General features: G+C 52.5%; 1 protein-coding gene and 1 long non-coding RNA gene across 9 annotated transcripts in view; one reads left to right on the top strand and one right to left on the bottom strand.

Moving 5' to 3' along the window:
• The window catches only part of USP2 (ubiquitin specific peptidase 2), a 26119-nt gene extending 15964 nt beyond the window's left edge, over window positions 1-10155 (bottom strand). The window contains exons 1-2 of one of the 3 annotated variants that reach the window (XM_006739714.3): window positions 10075-10155; window positions 930-1747 (exon numbers count right to left, since the gene is read on the bottom strand). In XM_006739714.3, the coding sequence (XP_006739777.1) occupies window positions 930-1706 (777 nt within the window). In that variant the 5' untranslated portion in view covers window positions 1707-1747; window positions 10075-10155. Of the gene's footprint in view, window positions 1-929; window positions 1748-4822; window positions 4869-7748; window positions 7835-10074 lie in introns of those variants that run through there. The other 2 variants (XM_031034918.2, XM_031034917.2) reach the window with 2 other exon arrangements.
• Window positions 1-21233, top strand: part of LOC115943077 (uncharacterized) — a 256070-nt gene that overhangs the window by 7392 nt on the left and 227445 nt on the right. For all 6 annotated transcript variants that reach the window (XR_014138904.1, XR_014138903.1, XR_014138901.1 and 3 more), the window contains exons 2-3: window positions 9378-9592; window positions 10054-10480. This is a non-coding gene — a long non-coding RNA (uncharacterized LOC115943077). The remainder of the gene's footprint in view (window positions 1-9377; window positions 9593-10053; window positions 10481-21233) is intronic.

Raw genomic sequence — 21233 nt, 5'->3', positions numbered from 1 at the left:
CATCCACCCATCCACCCACCCACCCACCCACCCATCCATGCAATCAGTAGATTAGCTGAGCTCTGCGCAGTGCTAGGCACATGGGGAGGCATCTAGAGATGTGATTTCTTTCTTATCCTCTGAGAACTTCCCACCTGATGGGTACACCAATAACTAAAGAAAAGGCAGAATGTAGTCAGTGCCCCAGAGAGGTGTGTTCACAGATTAGATGCAAGCGAGCCCTTACTGTCCCTGGCAGAGCCTCTTCCCTCATTCTAGTCCAGGCAGGACTGGAATACAGAGGTATGGGATTGTCTAAAGCCTTAGACAAAAATGTCTCCGGCATTTTCCCCAAAGACACATGAAAAGCACTGCCGTCCAGACATCCTGGTCCTGAGCCGGGACTGGTGCCCATCAGAGGGGAGTCCCTGTCCCCCTGATGTCTTATGCCCGGATGGTAAGCCAGGTCCCCAGGCTGGGAAGTAAAAGCCTGAGCAGGAGGAGAGATGCAGCCAGAGCAGGGAGGCCTCTCTTACCACAGGGAGCACTGGCGGTTTGGGGGCCTCAGCATTCAGTCCAGGATGGTGCAGGGCCTGCGGGAGACCCTGGCATGCTGGGTGGCAAAGCGGAGGGTGAGCACTGCAGTGTATGTGGGGGTAGCCGACCATTTCCGGGAGCACTGCTGGATCGGCGTCCAGTGCATGGGTCGTGAAATGGGTTTCCTAGGGAGAGTGGGAAGGCCCCTGAACAAGGCACCGAGCCACAAGGGTACCAGACATGCTGAGATGACCTCTCCTGCTAGAGCTGCAGGAGCAGCCGTCATGAGGTCTGGGAAGGAGACCTTTGCCTTCGATCATCAGTCAGATGGGGAGTCCTTCCCTCAATCTGGGTCTTCTACATCATCTGCTGCCTCCCCAGCCCATCACCGGGTCCCCAGGGGGCAAACTCACCATGGTCTCTCGCCCTGGGGAGCTGGAGCGGCTGGACCCAGGGGCCTGGCCCTTGCTCTTCTCCCACAGACTGTAACGGCCACTGGGTCGGTAGGTGGGGCTGAGGACTTCGGGGACTCGTGAGGGAGGGGCCTGCATGGGCACCTGAGGCGCACTGCCCTTTCGGCCATAGTTCTCCAGGTAGTCGGCCAGGTACTCGGAGCGGCTGGCTGCCTGGTAGAGCCCCTGCAGGGCACAGAGCTCCTTGCGCGTGCGGGCCAGCAGGGGGCTGCGGCCCAGGTTCCCAGGGTCCATCCGGTAGCTGTCGGAGGTCCGGAGGCTGGAGAAATCCCGGGCCAGGTCTGATTGACTGTTCGACTTCTTTTGGGCCAGGGTTCCATCCTGCTCGCGGGCAGTCACAGGCAGGTAGCTGAGGGAGTTGTTGGTCACTCCATAAGGGAATCCGCTGCCCCCACTGAGTCCACTCCCTGAAGGCCGCTCAGTGCCCCTAGTCTGACTCTCGGCCCGTTTACTGCCCCCAATGATGTCAGGTCTCAACAGGGGGCGGCCCCTGTCATAGTCCAGGATGGAGGAGGGACCATAGGTACGGGGACGGGTGAGGAAGCTGGTTGGGGGGCCTGGCTTAAAACCAAGCTTCTCCTTCTCCAGGAAGGAGGCAGCCAGGTTGGCCCCGTAGGAAGAGGGAGTGTAGGTGCCATAGCCCGATTTGGCATAAGGGGCCTCTGTGTAGCGGGCCGATTCTGTGTAGCGCTTCAGGGTGGAGGAGAGCTGGGACATCCTTCAGGGCGGCACTCAGTGGGGACTGGGAGCCTCATGGGCTGAAAGGCAAGGAAAGCAGTTGTCAGAGGGCCCTGCCAGCTTTCAGGTGCCCCCATATGTGCTCTTCATCCCCAGCTGGCGGGGACCATAGATCTCACCCAGAGACCACACGATCCATTTCCACGAGAGGCTGGCCCACCGCTGAGAAGCACACCTATGCACATGTGTACACACACACGCACCCGTGTATTCACACCTGAGTGAGAGCACAAGACGTGAGCCGGCTTTTACAAACCACACAGGGCCGTCAGTCATCAGGCTGCTCCGAGTGCCCCCTTGCAGAGCCCCAGACATGAGAGTGGGGGCTGCCCTCCCTCAGCAGCCCTCCAGGTGACCCATAGTATTCCAGCCCAGGTCTCATCTGCTCCTCTCTTCAGCTTTCGGGGGAGGTGCTACCGCCCTCAATCCCTGGATTGAAAATGCTGGACATTTTAAGAATTCAGTCTTAATTCTTCCTGCTGAAAAGAGGGGCAGGAATCTTTTTGGAATCATACATTGTCTGAGCTGGAATGGCCCGAGGATCATTTGGTCAGATCCCTGGTGAGGAAAAGGAGGCTCAGGAGAGGAAGCAGTGGGGGCTAGGAGAGGCGGTGGTGAGTGAGCATGTGGTAGAAAGTGGACTTGACCTCAGTCTCCAGATCTAATCCCACAGTTCTTCCCTGGACACGGTCACCTGCTGTGGTGGGGAATCTTCGTGTGGCAGAAACTACCCTCTTTATGGATCTAACTCACGTGTGCTATGTGGAGTTGGGGTCCTGTGGCCTCCCAGGGGTTCCTCTACCAACATCCAAGTCATCCAGCTCATGGTGATGACTTGTGCAAAGGGGGCCCCCTAGAGGCTAAAATCCTTCACTACAGCAGTACTCCCTGTCCCCTCACCCAGCTGCTGCAGCTGGGGTGGGTCTGGTGAAGGCACACAGAAATCTCTGAACTGAGGAGTTGTAAGGGTCCTAAAGAGTCATCTGTGTTTGTTTTTTTCTTTTTTTCTTTTTTTTTTAAGATTATTTGTTTATTTGAGAGAGAGAGAAAGCGAGAGACAGAGTATGAGTGGAGGGGGAGGGGCCGAGGGGAGGAAGAATCAGACTCCCTGCTGAGGATCATGACCTGACGACTGAGCCACCCAGGCACCCAAGAGTCATCTGTTTTAACATCTCCGTTGTACAGATGGGAACAGCGACACTGATTTGCCCAAGGTCACAACTAGCAGAGCCAAGATTGGAATTCAGGTCTTTCAGGTTTCTAGTCCAGTGCTCTTCCTACTGGACCTTGATTCACCCCTCCCCATCAAGTTCAGGCTCACTTGGGGACCACCAGAGTCCTCCCCATCACTCTAAGTGTGAGGCTTCATCTAAAATGGAGCTGGGGGGCAGGCAAAGGTGCTTTGGAGGGAGGAACAAGTAGGATCAGGACCCTTTCTTTGAGGACATCAGGGGTTCTTGAGGGCTCCTGCGGGGGGGGGCAGGGCAGGGCCCTCCAGGAACCTCAGAGTAGTGGTACAGGGCTGGTTTTGGCTTGCCCCATGACTGGCTAGCTGGGTGATTTTGCACTAGTCATTCAGCCCCTCCGAGCCCCAGTCTCCTCACCTGTACAATGAGTATAATCATCATCATTATGGTTCCTACTTCACCGGGTTGTTGCGAGGAATAAATGAGATAATAACATGTGGAAGCCCTCAACTCTGACAGTGGTTATCATCTCTTCCCCCAACCCCTGCCAGGCTCTGGGCCCCTCCTTCATAGGCCTATAATAATGTCAGGGCTGGCCGTCTCTCAGCCTGGCCGGCTTCTCACCTCAGCCCAGGGCGCTAGGCTTCCCTTGCATCCCTCAGTGAGATGTGTGGATGAGCAGGCGGTGGGCAGAATCTAGCCATGCTGCAGACACTGGCTCGGGCAGCCCACAGCCTGCCCCAGCCTGGCAGCCCCGCCCATTTGGGCAGAGAGGAGCTGGTGCCAAGCCCCAAATGCTGATGGCTTGGCAGAGAGCCCCAGAAACTCAGTCCATGCAGGGCGTGGGATAGGTGCAGGGGTGGGAGATCAGCAGGTGGCAACCTCCATATGGATCCCAGAACAGAACTTATAGACCCTGCCAGAGACCAGCAGCAGTTTTCAGTGTGGGCTGGCTCAGAAAGGCCTGGTCTACATTTACACTTTTCCCATCTGGCCTGGGGACCCCCATCTTCGTATACATGCCCTTGCCCACTGTGCTTCCACCTCCAGCACAGCTCTCACTGCTTTCTAGGAAAAAGTAACTGGAGGGGGACCTTGTGCAAGGTAAGAGGGGAACCACAGCTCTCCTTCCATCTGCTTGGCTTTCTGGGGTACAGAGAAGAAAGAGCGTGAAGGCTGAGGGAAGCCGGGGGAGACACGGACAGAGGCACCGGGACGGGGGTGTGGGACGACTCCTGCTCTATTTCGCTTTGGAGAAACTCCATCAATAATTCAAAGTAAAAGAGACTCCAGGTCTCAGGAACTGGGCTCTGGGACACCGGGCAGCCAATCAGATATGGCCTGCCCCCCCCCTCCCCGGGCATGAGCTCATGCCTCCTCCCCATGGCTCTCACTCCCCCTCCTCCACACTAAGGCTCCCAGGGAATTGGTATTCTGCAGGCAGTGCCCCAAACTCGTGACCTCTCCTGGCCCCGCTAATGACGCAGAAGTGCTGGGGCCAAACAAGGTACAAGGGACAGGGACAGACAGCCCTGGGAAGGCCTGCAAGTATTCCTTGGGAAGGGTTGGGGCTAGAGGTGGAGTCACACCTTGACTCCCAGGAGGCCTCCCTAAATCCCCGCTCTCCTGTCTGCTCCAATCTGGCAGGCAAGTGGCAGACCATCCCCCATCCCCACCTTGCCACAGCAGCCCTGGGGGGGTCATGCCATCACCAAGAGCTCCCTGGCAGCTGCCTTTCAGTGCTGACACTGGGCCTAGGGTCCCCCTGTCTGGGCAGAGGGTCCCTACTGGGGCTGAGGCCTTTAGCATGCCTATCCCCTCCCCTAACCCCTAGTTTCACTCTTGAGAAAAGTGTCAACACCTTCCAGGTGAGCCGAGACAGCTTGGGTTGGTGCCCCTTGGCATTACCTGGCATGGCTGTCCCTGGAGACTGCAGAACACACCACGGGTGGGAGAGCAGGCTGGGCCCAGGCTGTAGCCTTGCTGCGCAAGACAGGGACAGGACGGGCACTCACATGGCTTTGAGTCTCCTCGTTGCCACAGGAACGGCCTGGACTGAATGGCCCTTTCATGGGGCAGTGGGAGGTGAGCCGATTGGCTGGGATCCCCCGTCTCCCTCTCTGCCGGGCGTGGGGCCCCTGCTGCCCGTCTCCTTTTGCTGTTTACCCAGAGCTGGCAAGTATAGGCATGTGGCTCTAGGCAACTCCTCCCCAGGTGCCCGCCACCTCGGACAGCAGGGGCACTCCACCTGCCAAGCTCCTCCTTCATGTCATCTCTTCCCCGGGCGCCTCCGCTCTTCCCTGCTCTGCCAGAGCTCCCCCTCACTTTGCTCAGTTTCCCCCTCTTGGGAGGTGCAGCTGCATTCCCTGCACAGAGCGCTCAGCTTCCTGAAAGGACATGTGAGCCCAGCGACCATGACCGGGCCAGCAGGCACCGAACACCTCCGGCCTGGGCACCGTGCTGAGCGCTTCACCCGCAGCTCCTCGCAGGTCACGCAGCCTTCCCTGGAGCACTGCCTGCCCGCCCGGTGCTCCTCTAAGTGCACTTCCTGCCCGGCGTCCCCAGAGCCTCCGCGCAGTTTTAGGTTTTAATTCTTTCGGAGAAAGAATTTAAACTTAGAAGCATCGTGTGAAGGTTTAATGATTTACATTAAATCGAAGTTAGTATTTTTATTCGAAATTCAACAAATAGACAAGGAATGAAATAAACTTTTAAATGAACCGTTTAGCTTTCCTATTTCTGAAGTTCCTGAAGTTTGAAACTGCACGAAGACTTTTGGGACACCACGTACCAATGTGCTAATCCTCACGATTGCCCTCAGCAGTGGGTGCCATCCTTTTTTTTTTTTAAAGATTTTATTTTTTGACAGAGAAGCAGTGAGAGAGGGAACACAAGCAGGGGGAGTGGGAGAGGGAGCAGGGAGCCCGATGCGGGGCTCCACCCCAGGACCTGAGCCGAAGGCAGACGCTTAACGACTGAGCCACCCAGGCGCCCCAGTGGGTGCCATCCTTATGCCCACTTGCGGATGAGGACACCAGCGTTGGCGGAAGGGACGTGGATTTCCCAAGGTCGCACGCGAGCAGTGGCAGCGTGGGACTGGCACCTGTGCTCTGCCCCCCTGGCTGCCGCCCTGAAGCCAGCGCCCCCCACCTCACACTTCCCTGGCCTCTCCCTGAGCTGGCACGGGGCAGGAGGACGCAGGCATCCACTGTCTAGGCCACGGCGTGGCAGGTACAGACTCCCGGAGGAGGCGGCCCTTCGAGTTTCCACTGCGGGCAAATGAAAGCGAAGCCAAGTGCAACCTGAGCGTCAGTACAATTCTGATCAGCCAAGAGATGGTCCAGGAGGCCTCCACTGCCCCCGCAGCGCCGAGCTCCCGAGCGTTTCCCGGGCACTGGCATTTAGCGCCAGCCAGGGCTCTTGGCCCGAGGCCTGGTTATGGACATGGCCCCCAGCCTCCTACTCTTGCTGCAGCTTGGCCCACTCCCCAAGGTCCCCAGGCTAGATGAGTCAGGGGTTAAAATGAGCCCTGTCTCCCTGGGGCAGCCAGGCCCCTGTGCATCAGCAACTGTCATTTCCTGTTGCTCACGAGAAGGGCTCCCTAACCTGCCCAGCCAGGGGTGGGACTGGCTCCCCAGGAATCGTAGGCACTCCTGGCCCCCAGGGTAGGGGATGGGTAATGCCCCACATCCCAGCAGCCTTCATGGCCCCTCTCTTCCCGGATCCACTCTGCTTTCTGGGGTGAAGGCATGCCGGCTTCTGTGGCCTTACTACTGGCTGGATAGAAAGCCCCTAGCTGGGTTTCAGAGGTGTGCCTCAACAGAGATCAGTCCTTCCCTCCTACCCAGGTGTCCAGGCCAGGTGAGTGGGGAGTCCCAGCCAGTCCCGCCAGGTGCTTGGGAACCTCCACAGTGGTGACCTCAGAGCTTCCCAAAGCCACTTGCTAACACCCTTGGAATGAGGCACTGCTGATGTGCTGACCTTGAAAGATAAAGAGGGCTAAGAGAGGGGTCCTGTCTCCCTTCATTGACACTCTCTGACCCTCACTCCTATCTGCTTGGGCAATGTCTGGGCACAAGCATCAACTCCTAGGTTGAGGGATGTCCTGGCAGGTGTGGTGGATGCAGGTTGGGTGGAGGACTCAGGTGGGGGCTGTTTGTGCTTGCATGTTCCAGGATCTCTGTGGACACCTCTTAGTCCCCGGCAGCCTCAGTCTGCCCCCTCCCCTCCAGCCTATCACTAGTAGCTCTGTCTCTCAGGGGCTTGCACCCAGCGGCCTACCAGTTTAGTGCCTAATCCTCTTGCGTGCCTTGGAAAGGGACCTTTCAAGAGAATTTGGGTCCATCTCTGTCTCTCTTGCTCCCAGTAGTTGCCCAAGGGCTGGGAGAGGGAGGAAGGGATGAGAGAGATTGGAGATGAGGGCAAGATCCTGACTGGTGGAGTAGGGGGTGGGCCCAGGGTAGAATCTCTACAGCACGCTTCTTGATTTCGGATTTGAAGGGGGTGGCCATCTCTGCACTTCCAAGGAAGGGGAAAGGAATGGGTCTGCAGGCGATATTGGTATCCTTAAATTCTCTTTCCCAATCACCTCTGTTGGGAGCTCTCCTGGTGCCGCCACCCCAGGGGAGAGTCCCAGTCTCCCTCCATTTCCTCCAGGGCTTGTCTTTCCTCTGTCCTTGCTGCCCCTGCCTGCCTCCTCTGAGCCTTCGCCGTCCGTCTTGCCCCAAGCACCCTCCAGGCCCAGTTGGGCAGCCTATCACATGCTCCCCCAAACACACTGGGCTGTCTGGACAGGGCCACATGAAGCTCACATAGTACAGGGGCAGCTACTGACCTGTGTCCGGGGGCACTGGACAGGATCTGGGGGCTTCTCCTTCCCCAGAGAGGCAGGGAGCGCGGTGGAGAGCCCAGAGGCCGGAGTCTGACTGGGGCTGGGTAATCCGGAGCTCAGGTTACCGACTCCGATATATATAGTATCTTATCTGACCTCACAGAGATGGCTAGCTCAACTCACTTGCATTCCAAGCCCGGGGAGAATTAAAGGGGCAGTGGCAGGCCCTCCCTCGAGGTGCTGCCCTGATGGGCCAGTGCCAGGCGAGGAGATGGTGCGAGGGCTCTCTGAAGGGGGGACATTCTGAGGTGGAACAGAAGGGGGATCCAAGGGGAGACAAGTGGAAAGAGGATAGAGGGATGGGGGTGCAATGGAGAGATGAGGAGGAAGCCTCGGTGCTAGTCCAAATCCTCCCTTTCTTTCTTTTTTTTTTTTTTAAAGATTTTATTTATTTATTTGAGAGAGAGAGAATGAGAGACAGAGAGCACGAGAGGGAGGAGAGTCAGAGGGAGAAGCAGACTCCCCACCGAGCAGGCAGCCCGATGCGGGGCTCGATCCCGGGACTCCAGGATCATGACCTGAGCCGAAGGCAGTCGCTTAACCAACTGAGCCATCCAGGCGCCCCCAAATCCTCCCTTTCGAGGTGGAGTAGACCTAGAGATCTGGGGGCGCACAGGTAGTGAGAGGCAGGTGGGACCTGCCCTCAGGTGTTCAGTCCAAACTCTTTTCTAATGGACCTCTATGCCTGGGCTTGTAGTCCAGTTCTTTCCCTTTTATTGGCTCTGAGACAGTGGGCAAGTCATGTAAGCCGTCTGAACCTTAGTGATTTAATCTGTAAAACAGGAGTAAAAAGTATAATAATGCTATACCTCACAGTTGTGAGGATTAAATAACATAATATTTGTAAATTTCCTGGCACACGGTAGAAGTTCAATAAATGACAATAATGATTATACTGAATACTTGCACTCACTATTCTAATTAGTGGAAGTATTTGTAGTCGCACCTACCACGGAAGCCTTCCTAGGGAGAATAGGGCCTCTGGCCACCCCTTGGGAGTGCTCTGTTCTAATGCCAGACAACAGCCCCATGGTTTTCTGTCCCATAACTGGCAAGGGCAAATGACTCTTGCTATATTTCCAGATGTCCAGCCCATCCAGTGGGGGAAGGGCCAGGCCTATTTTGGCTCCTTCCCCCTTTGCCTAGCAAAATATAGCAAGCAGCTGCCCGAGGCTGCCAGGAGAAAGCTGCTCTGGGGTTGTTCCACTCTACCTGTCGGAGTGCTCAGGATTCCAAGGCCACAGAGCTGGGCTGGGCAGGCTCACAGGAGGACGGAGCAGGATTCTTAACCTCTTGGGCCTTGGTGCTCTTGTCGGCTCCCAGTCTGTGTTTCCTGTTTCTCGATGGCTCTCCCTGAGGACTGGGAGTACCCAGGATGGTGCCTCCACCCTGTCTCAGCCGAAGCTACTGACTCAGCTTGGGTCCCGGTGATGCACTTCAGAGGACGCCCTCGTCCCCGGCCCTCATTCCAGTCCTCATTCCGACTCTAGTTTGGCGTGCATCTACAGTATCAAAGGAGTGGGGGATGCCCCAACCCCAGCCCAACCAGCTCTCCTTTCCTCCACTTTACAGGGTTGGACTTGGGGGAACCTTCTCATGCCCATGCCTGGGGAAGTGAACATCACCACGATCTCCAGCTCAGCCCCATTCTAAAAGCAGCCGGATTGGGAGGCAGACATTCACTGCTCAGAGGACAGCTAGAATGGGTTGGCCAAGGGCTTGCCGTGCCTGTTAAGTAGAAGTTACTCGCCTTGGAGCACCGCGTGCCTGCTTCTGGTTTGGGATTGGTGAGAATTTCAAAGATGCCTCCTTCTGGTTTGGGATTGGTGGAAAATCTCCCCTTCCACTTAACTGCTGCCCCACCCCCACCCCCACCCCTTTGGCAAACTGACCAGAGACAGCCCCCAGGAGCCTTAACAGGGCGAAGTGAACCAGACGCACACGTGGGGAAGGGGTTGTCAGTGTCCAGGCGTCACTCTTAGGCCATATACTGCACAGGGCGCAGAGACGCGGACCTGCTCAAGCAGCATTTCCTTAGAACACACTGATCAGCACACAGATGGCTCTTCCTGGCACCCTGGGCTGTCAGCTGGCAGCGCCCCCCCCACAACTGGCACCCACAGCTGGAGCTCCTCCGCACAGTTGGCGCTCGCTCTACATGTCTGGTGCCCATTCTATCCAGGCTGTCGTTGACACCTCACTTTCTGAGCCAACAACGGCCGCTGACCTCCGCATCCCTCCTCCCTAGTCTCCGACAGGTGGCACGTACCTGCCTCTTCTCCGACGATGGACGAGCGGAGCCGGGCACAAGCATGGAGCTGTGGGTGAGTCCCGGCTGGTACTGGCGCGGCGCGGTGAGCAGCAGCTGACGCAGAGGGCTCCCTGGCCTCGGCTCCTGCCCGCCTCTCCCCCACCTCCGCCGGGGGCCCGGTAAGGACCTCCCCGGGAAATCGGCGCCACCCAGCGGGCAGCCGCCTCATTGCGCCCTGGCCGGCAAAGCCACGCCGCGCGTCTCGCGTCACTGAGACGCGTCACGGCTATTGGCTTGTTCCTATTGTGGCGTCAGGAGAGCCCCGCCCGGCCGGGGTCTCCCAGGCGACCGGTATATACAGAGAAGCACGTGGAGGAAAAGCGCGCGGGCTCGGAGGGGGTGGAGCGCGACAAGAAGTGGACCGGTAGGTGGCAGGGCGGGGACAGCGGGGGAAGGTACTGGGGAGGAGGAGGGGTTGGGGAGGAGGCTCAGAATTTGAGCCCTAGTGTATATATATCAATTTCCAGGTTTGAGGGAAGGCTAAATGGTCCGGCTCCTTCCCACGGGTCTGGGAGGGGGCCTGTTCTTCTGCCTCTCCTCCTTTTCTCTCCTCTTAAACACACCCTCTGCTCATTTTGCTAACACGAAGCCAGTGGCTGGCTGGTGATGATTGGTGATGGCGCCCTGAATGGGTAAACGGAGGCACTCAGGTAGTGGAGGGGAGTCTTTTTACTTTTTCAAGAAAAAGCCGAGCGACAACTTTTGACACTCCCATTCGTTGTGTATCCCATGGTGTTGAAGAAAATCGCCCAGCCAGGTAGACTGGTGCCAAGGCAAACCCAGGTTTTCAATTTCACTTGGATTGTCAGTCCTTCCAAGTGTCTTCAGCTCCTTCTCGCGTTCTCCATGGCTGCTATGGCTGTCCATCACCACTATCCTCAAGTCCTTCCTTGTCTTCTATGTCCCAGAGAAACTGTGGCCAACCAGGAGGGAAATACTTAAATTTCTGCCTTCAAACCTATCTGAGTCCATTCTTACCTCCGCTCCGGGGCAGTGAAAGAGGAGGCTTCCCTCTTGTCCAAGATGAATCCCTTCTGATCTCAACTCTTCATACTCCCTTGGGGCCCTCATTCCATCACATTTTATGGATAGCTGTTGCATGTACTGGGTACTCTTCTAGGCACAAGGGAAACAGCAGTGAACAAAACAGGCAAAACCTTTGCCTTCAAGGAGCGTACATTCTAGGAGAAGCAGAGGACAATAACAAAATAAGTGAAATCTCTAGTATGTTAGATGGCAGTAGGAGCTATGGAAGCAAATAAAACGGGGGGGGGATACAGAATGTATAAGGTGTCATCAGAGATGGTCTCAACAAGAGGATGACATTTGAGTGAGCTGAAGGAGGTGAGGGAGTGAATCATCTGGCTATCTAGCTAGGAAGAAGGGTCCTAGGCAGAAGGGGACTGTAAATGCAAAGGTTGTGGTAAGGTGGAAACACACTTGCCATTTTTGAGGAAGAGCAAAAAGGTGGGTGTGGCTGGAGTGAAGAGAGGGAGTGAAGAGAGGTTGACGAGAGCAGGCAGGGATTGTACTACGTAGGACCCTAAGGCCATTTGGATGACTTCCACTTTTACTCTGAGATGGGAGCCATTAGAACATTTTGAGCAGAGGATGGACATGGATCTGACTTCTGTTTTAACAGAATCTTTTCAGCTGATGTATGAGAACACATCTGAGCCAGAGTAGAAGCAGGAGGCCATTTAGGATGTCACTAAAATGATCTGGTGAGAGATGGTGGTGTCATTGTGGTAGGTAGCAGGAGGGTGGTGAGGAGTGGTTGGGTTCTGGATGTATTTGGAACGTAGAGCCAGTAAGGTTTTCTGATAGATGAGGTGGCGGTCGTGAGAGAAAGGGAGGAATTTTTGGTTTGAATATTAACTGAGAAGGTGGGGTGGGGGGAGGGCAGGAGCTTGGTTTAATACATATTAAGTTTGAGGTGTCTGTTAGGTGTGTCAAGATGTCAAGAAAGCAGTTGGATGTACAACTTTTGCAGGGTCTGGGTTGCAGATAAAGAATTGAGAGTCATTGGCATGTGGGTATTGTTTAAAGCCACGAAAGTCACTAAGGGAGGAAAAATAGAGAGGTGCCAGGACTGAATCCTGAAGCTCTCTGACATTAAATGGCTTTAGAATTGAGTAGGAACCATCAAAGAGACTGAGAAATGGCTATGAAGTAGAGAAGAAAAAATCTGAGGGATGGTGTTATGCCGGAAGCCCAGAGAAGGAAAGTTACCATGGAGGAGAGAAAGATCTGTTGTGTCAAATGCTGTATATGGATTAAGTAACACAAGTCTGGGAATTGATTTCCAAGGGCGTTGGTGACCTTGACAAGAATGGTTTTGGTGGAGTAGTGGGGTGAAAGTCTGTGGATGGGCTCAAGGAAAGATGGGAGGAGAGGGATGGGGTACAGTGTGGGCAACTCTTTGGAGGAGTTTTGTGGTAAAGGAAGGAGAGAGGTTGGGTGGGAAGTAAAAGGAGAAGTGAGGTCAAGAAACATTTTTATTATTTTTATTTATTTATTTTTTTAAAGATGTTATTTATTTGACAGAGACACAGTGAGAGAGGGAACAAAAGCAGGGGGAGTGGTAGAGGGAGAAGCAGGCTTCCCGCCGAGCAGGGAGCCCAATGCAGGGCTCTATCCCAGGACCCTGGGATCATGACATGAGCCGAAGGCAGACGCTTTACGACTGAGCCACCCAGGTGCCCCAAGAAACATTTTTAAATGGGAAAAATAACCATATGTTTCTCTAATGAGAAAGAGCCAGTGGAGAGCAAGCACTGGTGATGTGGGGGAGAGAAGAGAAGAGCCCGAGCAACGTCCTTGAGGTGGTGGGAAGGGAGAGAATCCAGTACAGAAGCCAGGGCACAAAGCTTCCATCCAAAGTACGAAGAGAGAAGGCACCATGCAGGGCCCGGATGCAGGGACGAGGATGGATGTGGTGGAAGTGAGAGGGCACTCTCTCCTGATGGTCTCTTTCTCTCAGTGAAATAGGAGGCAAGGTCAGCTGAGAGTGAGGATGAAGTGGGAGGGGGTGGACATTTAAAGAGAGAGGAGGAGTTATAAATGAGTCGTTGAGGGCACTGGTTCTCACGTGAGTGTGTAACAGAATCATCTAGAGAGTCTGTTAAAGCCCCGCCCAGACTTTCTGATCCCGGAGGTCTGGGGTGGGCGGGAGAACTTGCATTTCTGACAAGTTTCTGGGTGCTGCTGAAGCTGCGGGTCTGCGGCCAGCCCTCTGAGAACCACGGTGCCAGAGAGCGGGACAGCGGCCCGACTCTGGAGGTACAGCGGGGTTGTCAGCAACCAGGGCCCGTGTGAGGTTAAAGTCATGGGCTGAAGGTGTCTCCAGTGTTCTTTCTCTTCACACTCACAGTCACTGTCACAGCTTCCGAGGCCTGTATCTTTAAAACTTTCATCTTCGGGCGCCTGGGTGGCTCAGTCGTTAAGCGTCTGCCTTCAGCTCAGGTCATGATCCCAGGGTCCTGGGATCGAGCCCCGCCTCGGGCTCCCTGCTCCGCAGGAAGTCTGCTTCTCCCTCTCCCACTACCCCTGCTTGTGTTCCCTCTCTCTCTGTGTCTCTCTGTCAAATAAATAAATAAAATCTTAAAAACAAACAAACAAACAAACAAAAAACCTTTCATCTTCTACTGATTTCCCTTCGCCGTAGAATAGTCTCTAAATTGTTCTCCTTTTAGAAATGAACGTGTTCGATGCAGATTCTAGCCCTCTCCTCTTCACAGCTCTCTTGGAAGAGTCAGGCTCCCCATACTTCCCCACCTCCAGGCCCATGCAGTGCCCACAAGTCCTTTCCTTCCCAGATGTCAGGACACCTCCCTCCCCCGGGCATTATGAGCTCCCATGTGCAATCCTAGTGGGCCTGTTTAATTATAATCAGTTACTGGATCTCTTGCAAATTTGGTGCCTCCCACCATTTCCTTCTCGAAGTCCTCTCTTCCTTTGGGTTTTGTGATACAAGGCTTTTCTGGTTTTCCTCCTGACAGCTCCTTTCTCCTCTTTGCTTCTAGTCTAGCTTATAGCATGTGGTTGTCCTATGTGCAGATTGTAGATTTCCTGGGGTGACCTCTGATTCCTCTGGTTACTCGCTCTGAGGCCTGAAACATTGATTATCTGTTTCATCACATGTCAAAAAATGAGGTTAGTAGGAAGACCTGCCCCCCGTGGGGTTGCCTTGAGGATTAAATGAGTTAATACACGTGAAAAAACTTAACAGCAGTAGTGAGCACATGAGATCACTGTGATCCACTACTCACCCATCAGCTGCTGCATGTGTGGACCCCATGACGCCATAACCCATAGTTTCAGGTAGACCTCATTCCTGAGCACCGGTCCTCATTATCCAGCTGCCCCTGACATACCTGTGGATACCCCATCAGCATCTCACCCTCAACACATCCAAACCTTCAACTCCTCATTCTCCACTCAGTTTGCTCCCATTCCTTTATTCCCTACATCTGTGGATGGCGTCCTCTATCCAATTTCCTAGCCGGACATTTGCTGGTTTCCAACTATTCCCCCCCATAATTCTTACAGAGGGATTATCTTAGTCTACCAACTCCGAGATGCAGGAAACATAACGTTTTTCTGTAATATGCCTACATTTCTACTGGGAGTGGTAGACACTTAGTTTCAGACGGTTGAAGGAGTAGCCCCTCCTTTCTCCAAGGATTGCCTGAATCTTGGGAGAGTGTCCTATATGTATTTGCCAGAGCACTAGAGGAAGTGGTCCTTGTTCTTAAATGGACAGCCGGGTATCCACTGAGATGTCTACTGCCTGGTTCCTGCTTGCATGGCTTCTTTGGATCTGGTGTCTCTGCTACTCCCAGGTTAGTCTTGCACACATAGGAATCATTCTGGGGTAGCAAGAGAGCGCGTGACGCTGTCCAGGGTTCCAGCTGCCTCCAAAAGAGGTTACCCTCTGCAGTCATTTCCTCTTTCTGGGCCCGGGTCTCCTTTCTGAGGCGCTACCCAGGATGTTGGGGTGGAGCCCTATCGCTATCAGATCTCAGAAACCGCTTGAGGTCCCTGAGGACAGGACCCAACATCTGTGCTCTTATTTCTTCCCCTCTGGCTCGTGTCTGCTGGGGGTAATGCCAGTGGGAGGCCTGGCTTTACCCAGGATATTGTCCCTGCATCTCTTGTATAGGTTTCGAGTCCTTTCTGTTTTATTAAGGGCCTAGGCAATTAAAATCCAAAAGCCGGAAGTGGCTTCCCATTTTTTCCCCCTGGTTTTTGCTGTCTCATCCCTTTACTGAGGCATAAGCACAAAAGCTTGGCTGCTTAAAGTGGGACTATGTGGAAAAAAAACCCACATCCTATTTAGAAATATTATCTCATCACATTCCCTACATCTGCTGGGGACCATATCTTTTTGATTCTGTTTCTTTTGTTCCCCTAAGGTTCCCCTCTCCATCCCTATTGCTTCTGTCTTCTTTCAAAGTTTTTATTCTATTTCTCCTGGCTCAGGCAATATCCTTCTCCTCCCCAACCATTGATAGTCGAGGTGCTGAAACAGTGCGAGGTTTTGCATCTGAATACCCTTGATGAAAAATAAGATTAGAATGACTGAGTGATCCTATGAAATGCCTTATACATATTTTATGTTCACTAACATCAAACACTAAAAACATAGCACGCTAAATAAAGGCAGTATCAGTAACATTTTACAGATCTTAAATTAGCAGTAATGTCTATAATGATCATCCCCAAGTGATTTCATCTTTTTAGGATTGCCCCCATGGTTTCAACAAGTGTGGTAAATCTAGTTTGTTTTGATGCATGTGCTATATAGTTGGGGTTCTCCTCATGCCAAGTTTCTTCTCCAAACATCCAGTGCCCTCCTGGCTTCCAATTGGTGTGGCCCCAACCAACTGGTCCCAACTGGTCCCTTCATGTCTTCAAGCCAGCTTTGGGGAGACTTCTATATGGGGAGCCTGCCTGAGACTGGGCTCTATGATTTTTGGCACCTTGGTAAGGAGATACAGGAAAGCCAGCATTTAAAAGTTGTAAGCAGTTTTCAGTTTCTAGAGAGAGAGGGCCTTCAATTCACCTTGGGGCTGATCGAGTCTTTGCTTTGGGAAAATCACTACAAAGTGCTTTTAGTTTTCTCAGTGTAAAGCAAGTATCTTACCAATGGGCTGAGAGGAATGTCAAATCTGGTGGAATGGGAATTGTGTTCTTACCTCTTGCTTTTTAGAAGGCAGTGGGGAGAGAAGCATTTCTTTGCCCTCAGTTTATTTTTATTTTTATTTTATTTTATTTTTTAAAGTTTTTTTTTAATTTATTTGACACAGAGAGAGATAGCGAGAGCAGGAACACAAGCAGGGGGAGTGGGAGAGGGAGAAGCAGGCTTCCTGCCGAGCAGGGAGCCTGATGTGGGACTCGATCCCAGGACCCTGAGATCATGACCTGAGCCGAAACCAAGAGTCGGACCCTTAACTGGCTGAGCCATCCAGGCGCCCCTCTTTGCCCTGAGTTTTGAGTGTTCTGTGCAGAACACTGTTGCTGGGTTGTGGCCCAGCAGGTGTTTACAGGAACCAAGGAGCAAGACAAAGGGCACTGGGGAGGACAGGAGGTGATAGAGGTGAGAAGGAACCGGGTGGACTGTGAGCATCCTACAGACCTGTTGATGTCCCACACAGCAGGCAAACATGGACGTTTCTGAGTGTGCTGAGTTGGCATGTGTTACGAGTATATGAGTGGCTGGTTAGGGTTTAGAGGCATACCACGCCTTTGCAGGTGAGGGTGTGTTTGTGTTCCTCTAAAGGACGTGGATCCACGGTCAGTTGTGCTGCAGGAGGTAAAGAATATGTGGGGGGGGGCGCCTTAGACTAGCGGTAAGAAGAAACTTTCCCCTTCGTGGGCCTCACGACACTATGTTCTGGGCTCAGAGGTGTTGGTGTACTCAGAGCATTCCTGGGGCTGGAGATGAGTGGGGCTGAGAGGGTTCCCCTAAGGGCCCTTTAGTTCTGAAGCCTCCTTTTCATGAGTTCAGCCCACTGCTGAAGGGCAGTGGTTCAGGCAGCCATGGTTCCCATCTACTGTCCAGCCCAGCTCTGTCCAGCAGAACTTCCTGTGAGGATGGAAATGATTTCTGCTCTGTCTGGTGTGTCAGCCAGTAGTCACATATGCTTTTAAGCACTTGAAATGTGACTGGTCTGACTGAAGAGCTGAACATTTAATTTACGTAAATGTAATTCCTTTAAGTTTACATCTAAGTAGCCACCTGAAGCTAGTGGCTACCATGTTGGACAGCTCAGGTCTAGATGACGGGAAACTATGAAGATGTTAAGCTCCAAAACCTGAGCCCAGAGGTGTGATGACAGCTGTTGTCATCTCAGGACACGGAGGTTCCGAGAGGCTGAGTCACCCCCACGTGAGGGGTGGAGCTGCCCCAGAAGGCCCTACGGCAAGAGGGGGCATGTCCTGACTTTGTCAGGGCTCATGCCCAGAAACTTAGTGGCTCAACACAGTCTATAGGTCAGAAGTCCTGGTGGGATCGGCTGGTTCTCTGGCCAGAGTCTCACGAGGCTAAAATTAAGGTGTTGTTGGGGCTGGCTCTTATCTGGAGGCTCAGGGCAAAAATCCACTTCCAAACTCATTTAGGCTTTTGGCAGAATCTGAATCCTTATGGCTGTAGGTATGAGGTCCCAGTTTCCGTGCTGGCTGCTAGTTGGGATCTCCTGTCTGCTCCCAGAGGCTGCCCACATTCCTTCTCAAGTGGCATGTTGAATCTCTCTTGTGCTTCAAATATCTCTGGCTGCTTCTCTTTCTCTTCTGCCACTAGCCAGAGAATATTCTCTGCTTTTGAAGGGATCATGTGATTATGTTAGGCTCTCTCTCTTTCTCTCTCTCTCTTTTTTTGGGTGGGAGGCAGAGGGAAAGGGAGAGAGAGAATCTTAAGGGAAGGGTTAATCATTTTTTTTAAAAGATTTTTTTTTTTAAGATTTTTATTTTTTCATTTGAGACAGAGAGAATGAGAGAGAGAGAGAGAGCACACGAGAGGGGGTAGGGTCAGAGGGAGAAGCAGGCTCCCTGCCAAGCAGAGAGCCCGATGCGGGACTCCATCCAGGGACTCCAGGATCATGACCTGAGCCGAAGGCAGTCGCTTAACCAACTGAGCCACCCAGGCGCCCAAGATTTTCTTTTTTTAATTTATTAATTTGAGACAGAGAGATAGAGAGCATGAGCAGGGGGAGGGGCAGAAGGAAAGGGAGAAGCAGGCTCACCTTTGAGCAGGGAGCCCGATGTGGGACTCGATCCTAGGACCCTGGGATCATGACCTGAGCCGAAGGCAGAGGCTTAACCATCTGAGCCACCCAGGCGCCCCTGGGGGGAGGGCTTAATCTTAATCGATGTGGGGCTCGATCTCACAACTCTGAGATCGTGACCTGAGCCGAAATCAAGAGTTGGATGCTTAATGGACTGAGCCACCCAGGCGCCCCAATAATATCCCTCTTTTAAGATCAACTATGCCATATGACATAACATAGTCATGGGGAAGACATCTCATCTCATTTATGGACTCCAGGGATTAAGGAGGTAGGGAATCTTGGGAGGCTATTTTTAGAATTCTGCTACCACACCCACTTTTTGATAGGACTTTTTTATATTATCTACTTTTCTCCAACCTGTCTCATCTTCCCTCCGTCTTCTCAATCAGCCAATGACCTTGCTGCTTGTGTGAGAACCCCTGACCTTCCCACCTTCAGGTTCACAAACCTCCCCACCTCCACACGTGCCTTCTTTGCCTTTCCTCCTCCTAGATCCCTTCCTCTGGGCTTCCTAAGGACCCTGTTTTGTTGTTTTCTTCTTCCTCTCTTTTGTCAATTTTTCTCTGCTCCAGGAATAATCACCATCAACATACAGCCATGCTGTAGTATCTCTTATCTTAAAAACAAACTAAGCTCTCCTGGACTCCACCTGCAACACCAGTCACAGTCAGATTTCCTGGAAAAGCAGTCCACACACTCCCACTTACCCTCACTCATCACTGCAGTCTGGCTTCTGTTACCAGAACCCCATTGAACTGCTCTTGTTAAAGTCACTGTCTGGTTATCTGTTGCTGTATCACAAACCACTTCAAAATTTAGTGGGTTTCAACAATTTATTAATGTATGTCATGCTGCTGTGGTTGATGGAAATTCTCACTTGAGGTTTCTTTCTCACGAGGTTGCGGTCAGTAGCAGCTGGGCCTGGAGTCATCCAAAGGCTCAGCTGAGCTGGACTTCCCAAGACAGTGCACTGACATGACTGGCAGTTGATGGTGGCTATTGGCTGGGAGCTTAGCTGGGTCTGGTGACTGGAGTGCCTACGCATGGCCACCATGTGACTTAAACTCCCAGAATGGCAGCCGGGTTCTAAGAGGGAGTGTCCCAGGAGTGAGCATTCCTGGAGAACCAGGTGGAAGTTGCAAGGCTTCTTATGACCTAGCCTTGGAGGTCATGCAGCATGACTTCTCCCGTATGCTGTTGGTCATAAGCAAAACACAGGGCCATGCCAGGTTCAAGGGGAAGGGCTTACAACAGAGGCATGGTTTGTTGAGGTTTATTGAGGGGGCCATCTTTGGAGACTAGCTACCATAGTCACCAACAACTTGGTCCTCTTCATCTTCTTGACCTTTTTTTTTTTTTTTTTAGTTTTATTTAATCATCTTACTTGACTTCTTAACAGCAGTTGACCTAATTGATTGCTCTTTTTCAAAACTTTCCCTTCTCTGGCTCCACAGACCCCTGGCTTTCCTCTTCCCTCTCTGGCTCCTCTTTAATCTCCTTTGCTTCCCCCAGAACTTGAAATATTGGACCACCTCAGATTCTAGGCCTAGGCTTGATTATTTCTCTGTAATGTCTCCCTGCATAATCTTACTTGTCCCATGGTCAGTGCCTACCACCCAAATGCTGATGTCTCCCAAGTTTTACCTCTAACGCTGCCTTTTCCCCTCTGCTCAGAACTGGGATATCCAGCTGTCTTCTTGTTACTTCTATTTGGATGTCTGATGGGTATTGCCGATTTAATACATCCATTTCCCCACCCCCGTACTCCCCCAGCCTTTTCTATCTCAACAGATGGCATCATTATCCATTCACTGCCCAAGCAAAAACCTAGGGGTCATCTGGGATTCTTTCTCCCCTCCTTCCAACGCTTCCACTTCCATCCAAACCACTAGTAAATAAGTCCTCTCTGTTCTTTGGGGCAGACTTCAACATATTTCTTTTTTTAAAGATTTTATTTATTTACTTGAGAGAGAGAGAATGAGAGAGAGAGAGCACATGAGAGGGGGGAGGGTCAGAGGGAGAAGCAGATTCCCTGCTGAGCAGGGAGCCCGATGTGGGACTCGATCCAGGGACTCCAGGATCATGACCTGAGCCGAAGGCAGTCGCTTAACCAACTGAGCCACCCAGGCGCCCCCAACATATTTCTTTAAATATATTTTTTATTGCCTAGCACTGATATGTTTATAGAGAAAAAAGAGTATTATATTCCTAGGTTTATTACATAAAAGCAGTCTGTTTCCCCATTCTGAATTCTCATTTCCCAAAGCAACCACTCTCAACTGTTTTGGTTAGTTTTTCTGCCATTTACGTCTGTACTTTAGAATTTCTCGTATAGATAACTCTTTCCTGCGTTTTCAGTTTCTAGTATTATCTGTTTACTTTCACCCGTGGGAATGAGATTTAGCTTTCTTATATGCCTGTTTTGTGCCCCCCCCCAAACACACTTACCCTTCTTGCATCTCCAGGACTGTGTTATCACAACTTTTGGTTAAAGTTTCGTGCTCATGACAGTTCAGTGTTTATATATGAGGATGACTATGTGAATGTTGTTTAGAGCCAAGCCGGGTAATGTGCTCTGATAAGAATTCCTTTATTCCGGACGCCTGGGTGGCTCAGTTGGTTAAGCGACTGCCTTCGGCTCAGGTCATGATCCTGGAGTCCTGGGATCGAGTCCCGCATCGGGCTCCCTGCTCGGCAGGGAGTCTGCTTCTCCCTCTGACCCTCCCCCCTCTCTTGTGCTTGCTCTCTCTCTCAAATAAATAAATAAATAAATCTTTAAAAAAAAAAAAAAGAATTCCTTTATTCCTCCCTCCGGAGTTAGTACTT

Source organism: Leptonychotes weddellii, chromosome 11, assembly GCF_054177405.1.
Source record: "Leptonychotes weddellii isolate Sample4059 chromosome 11, ASM5417740v2, whole genome shotgun sequence".
Lineage (NCBI taxonomy): Eukaryota > Metazoa > Chordata > Mammalia > Carnivora > Phocidae > Leptonychotes > Leptonychotes weddellii.
This window is presented reverse-complemented; position numbering and strand designations above follow the sequence as displayed.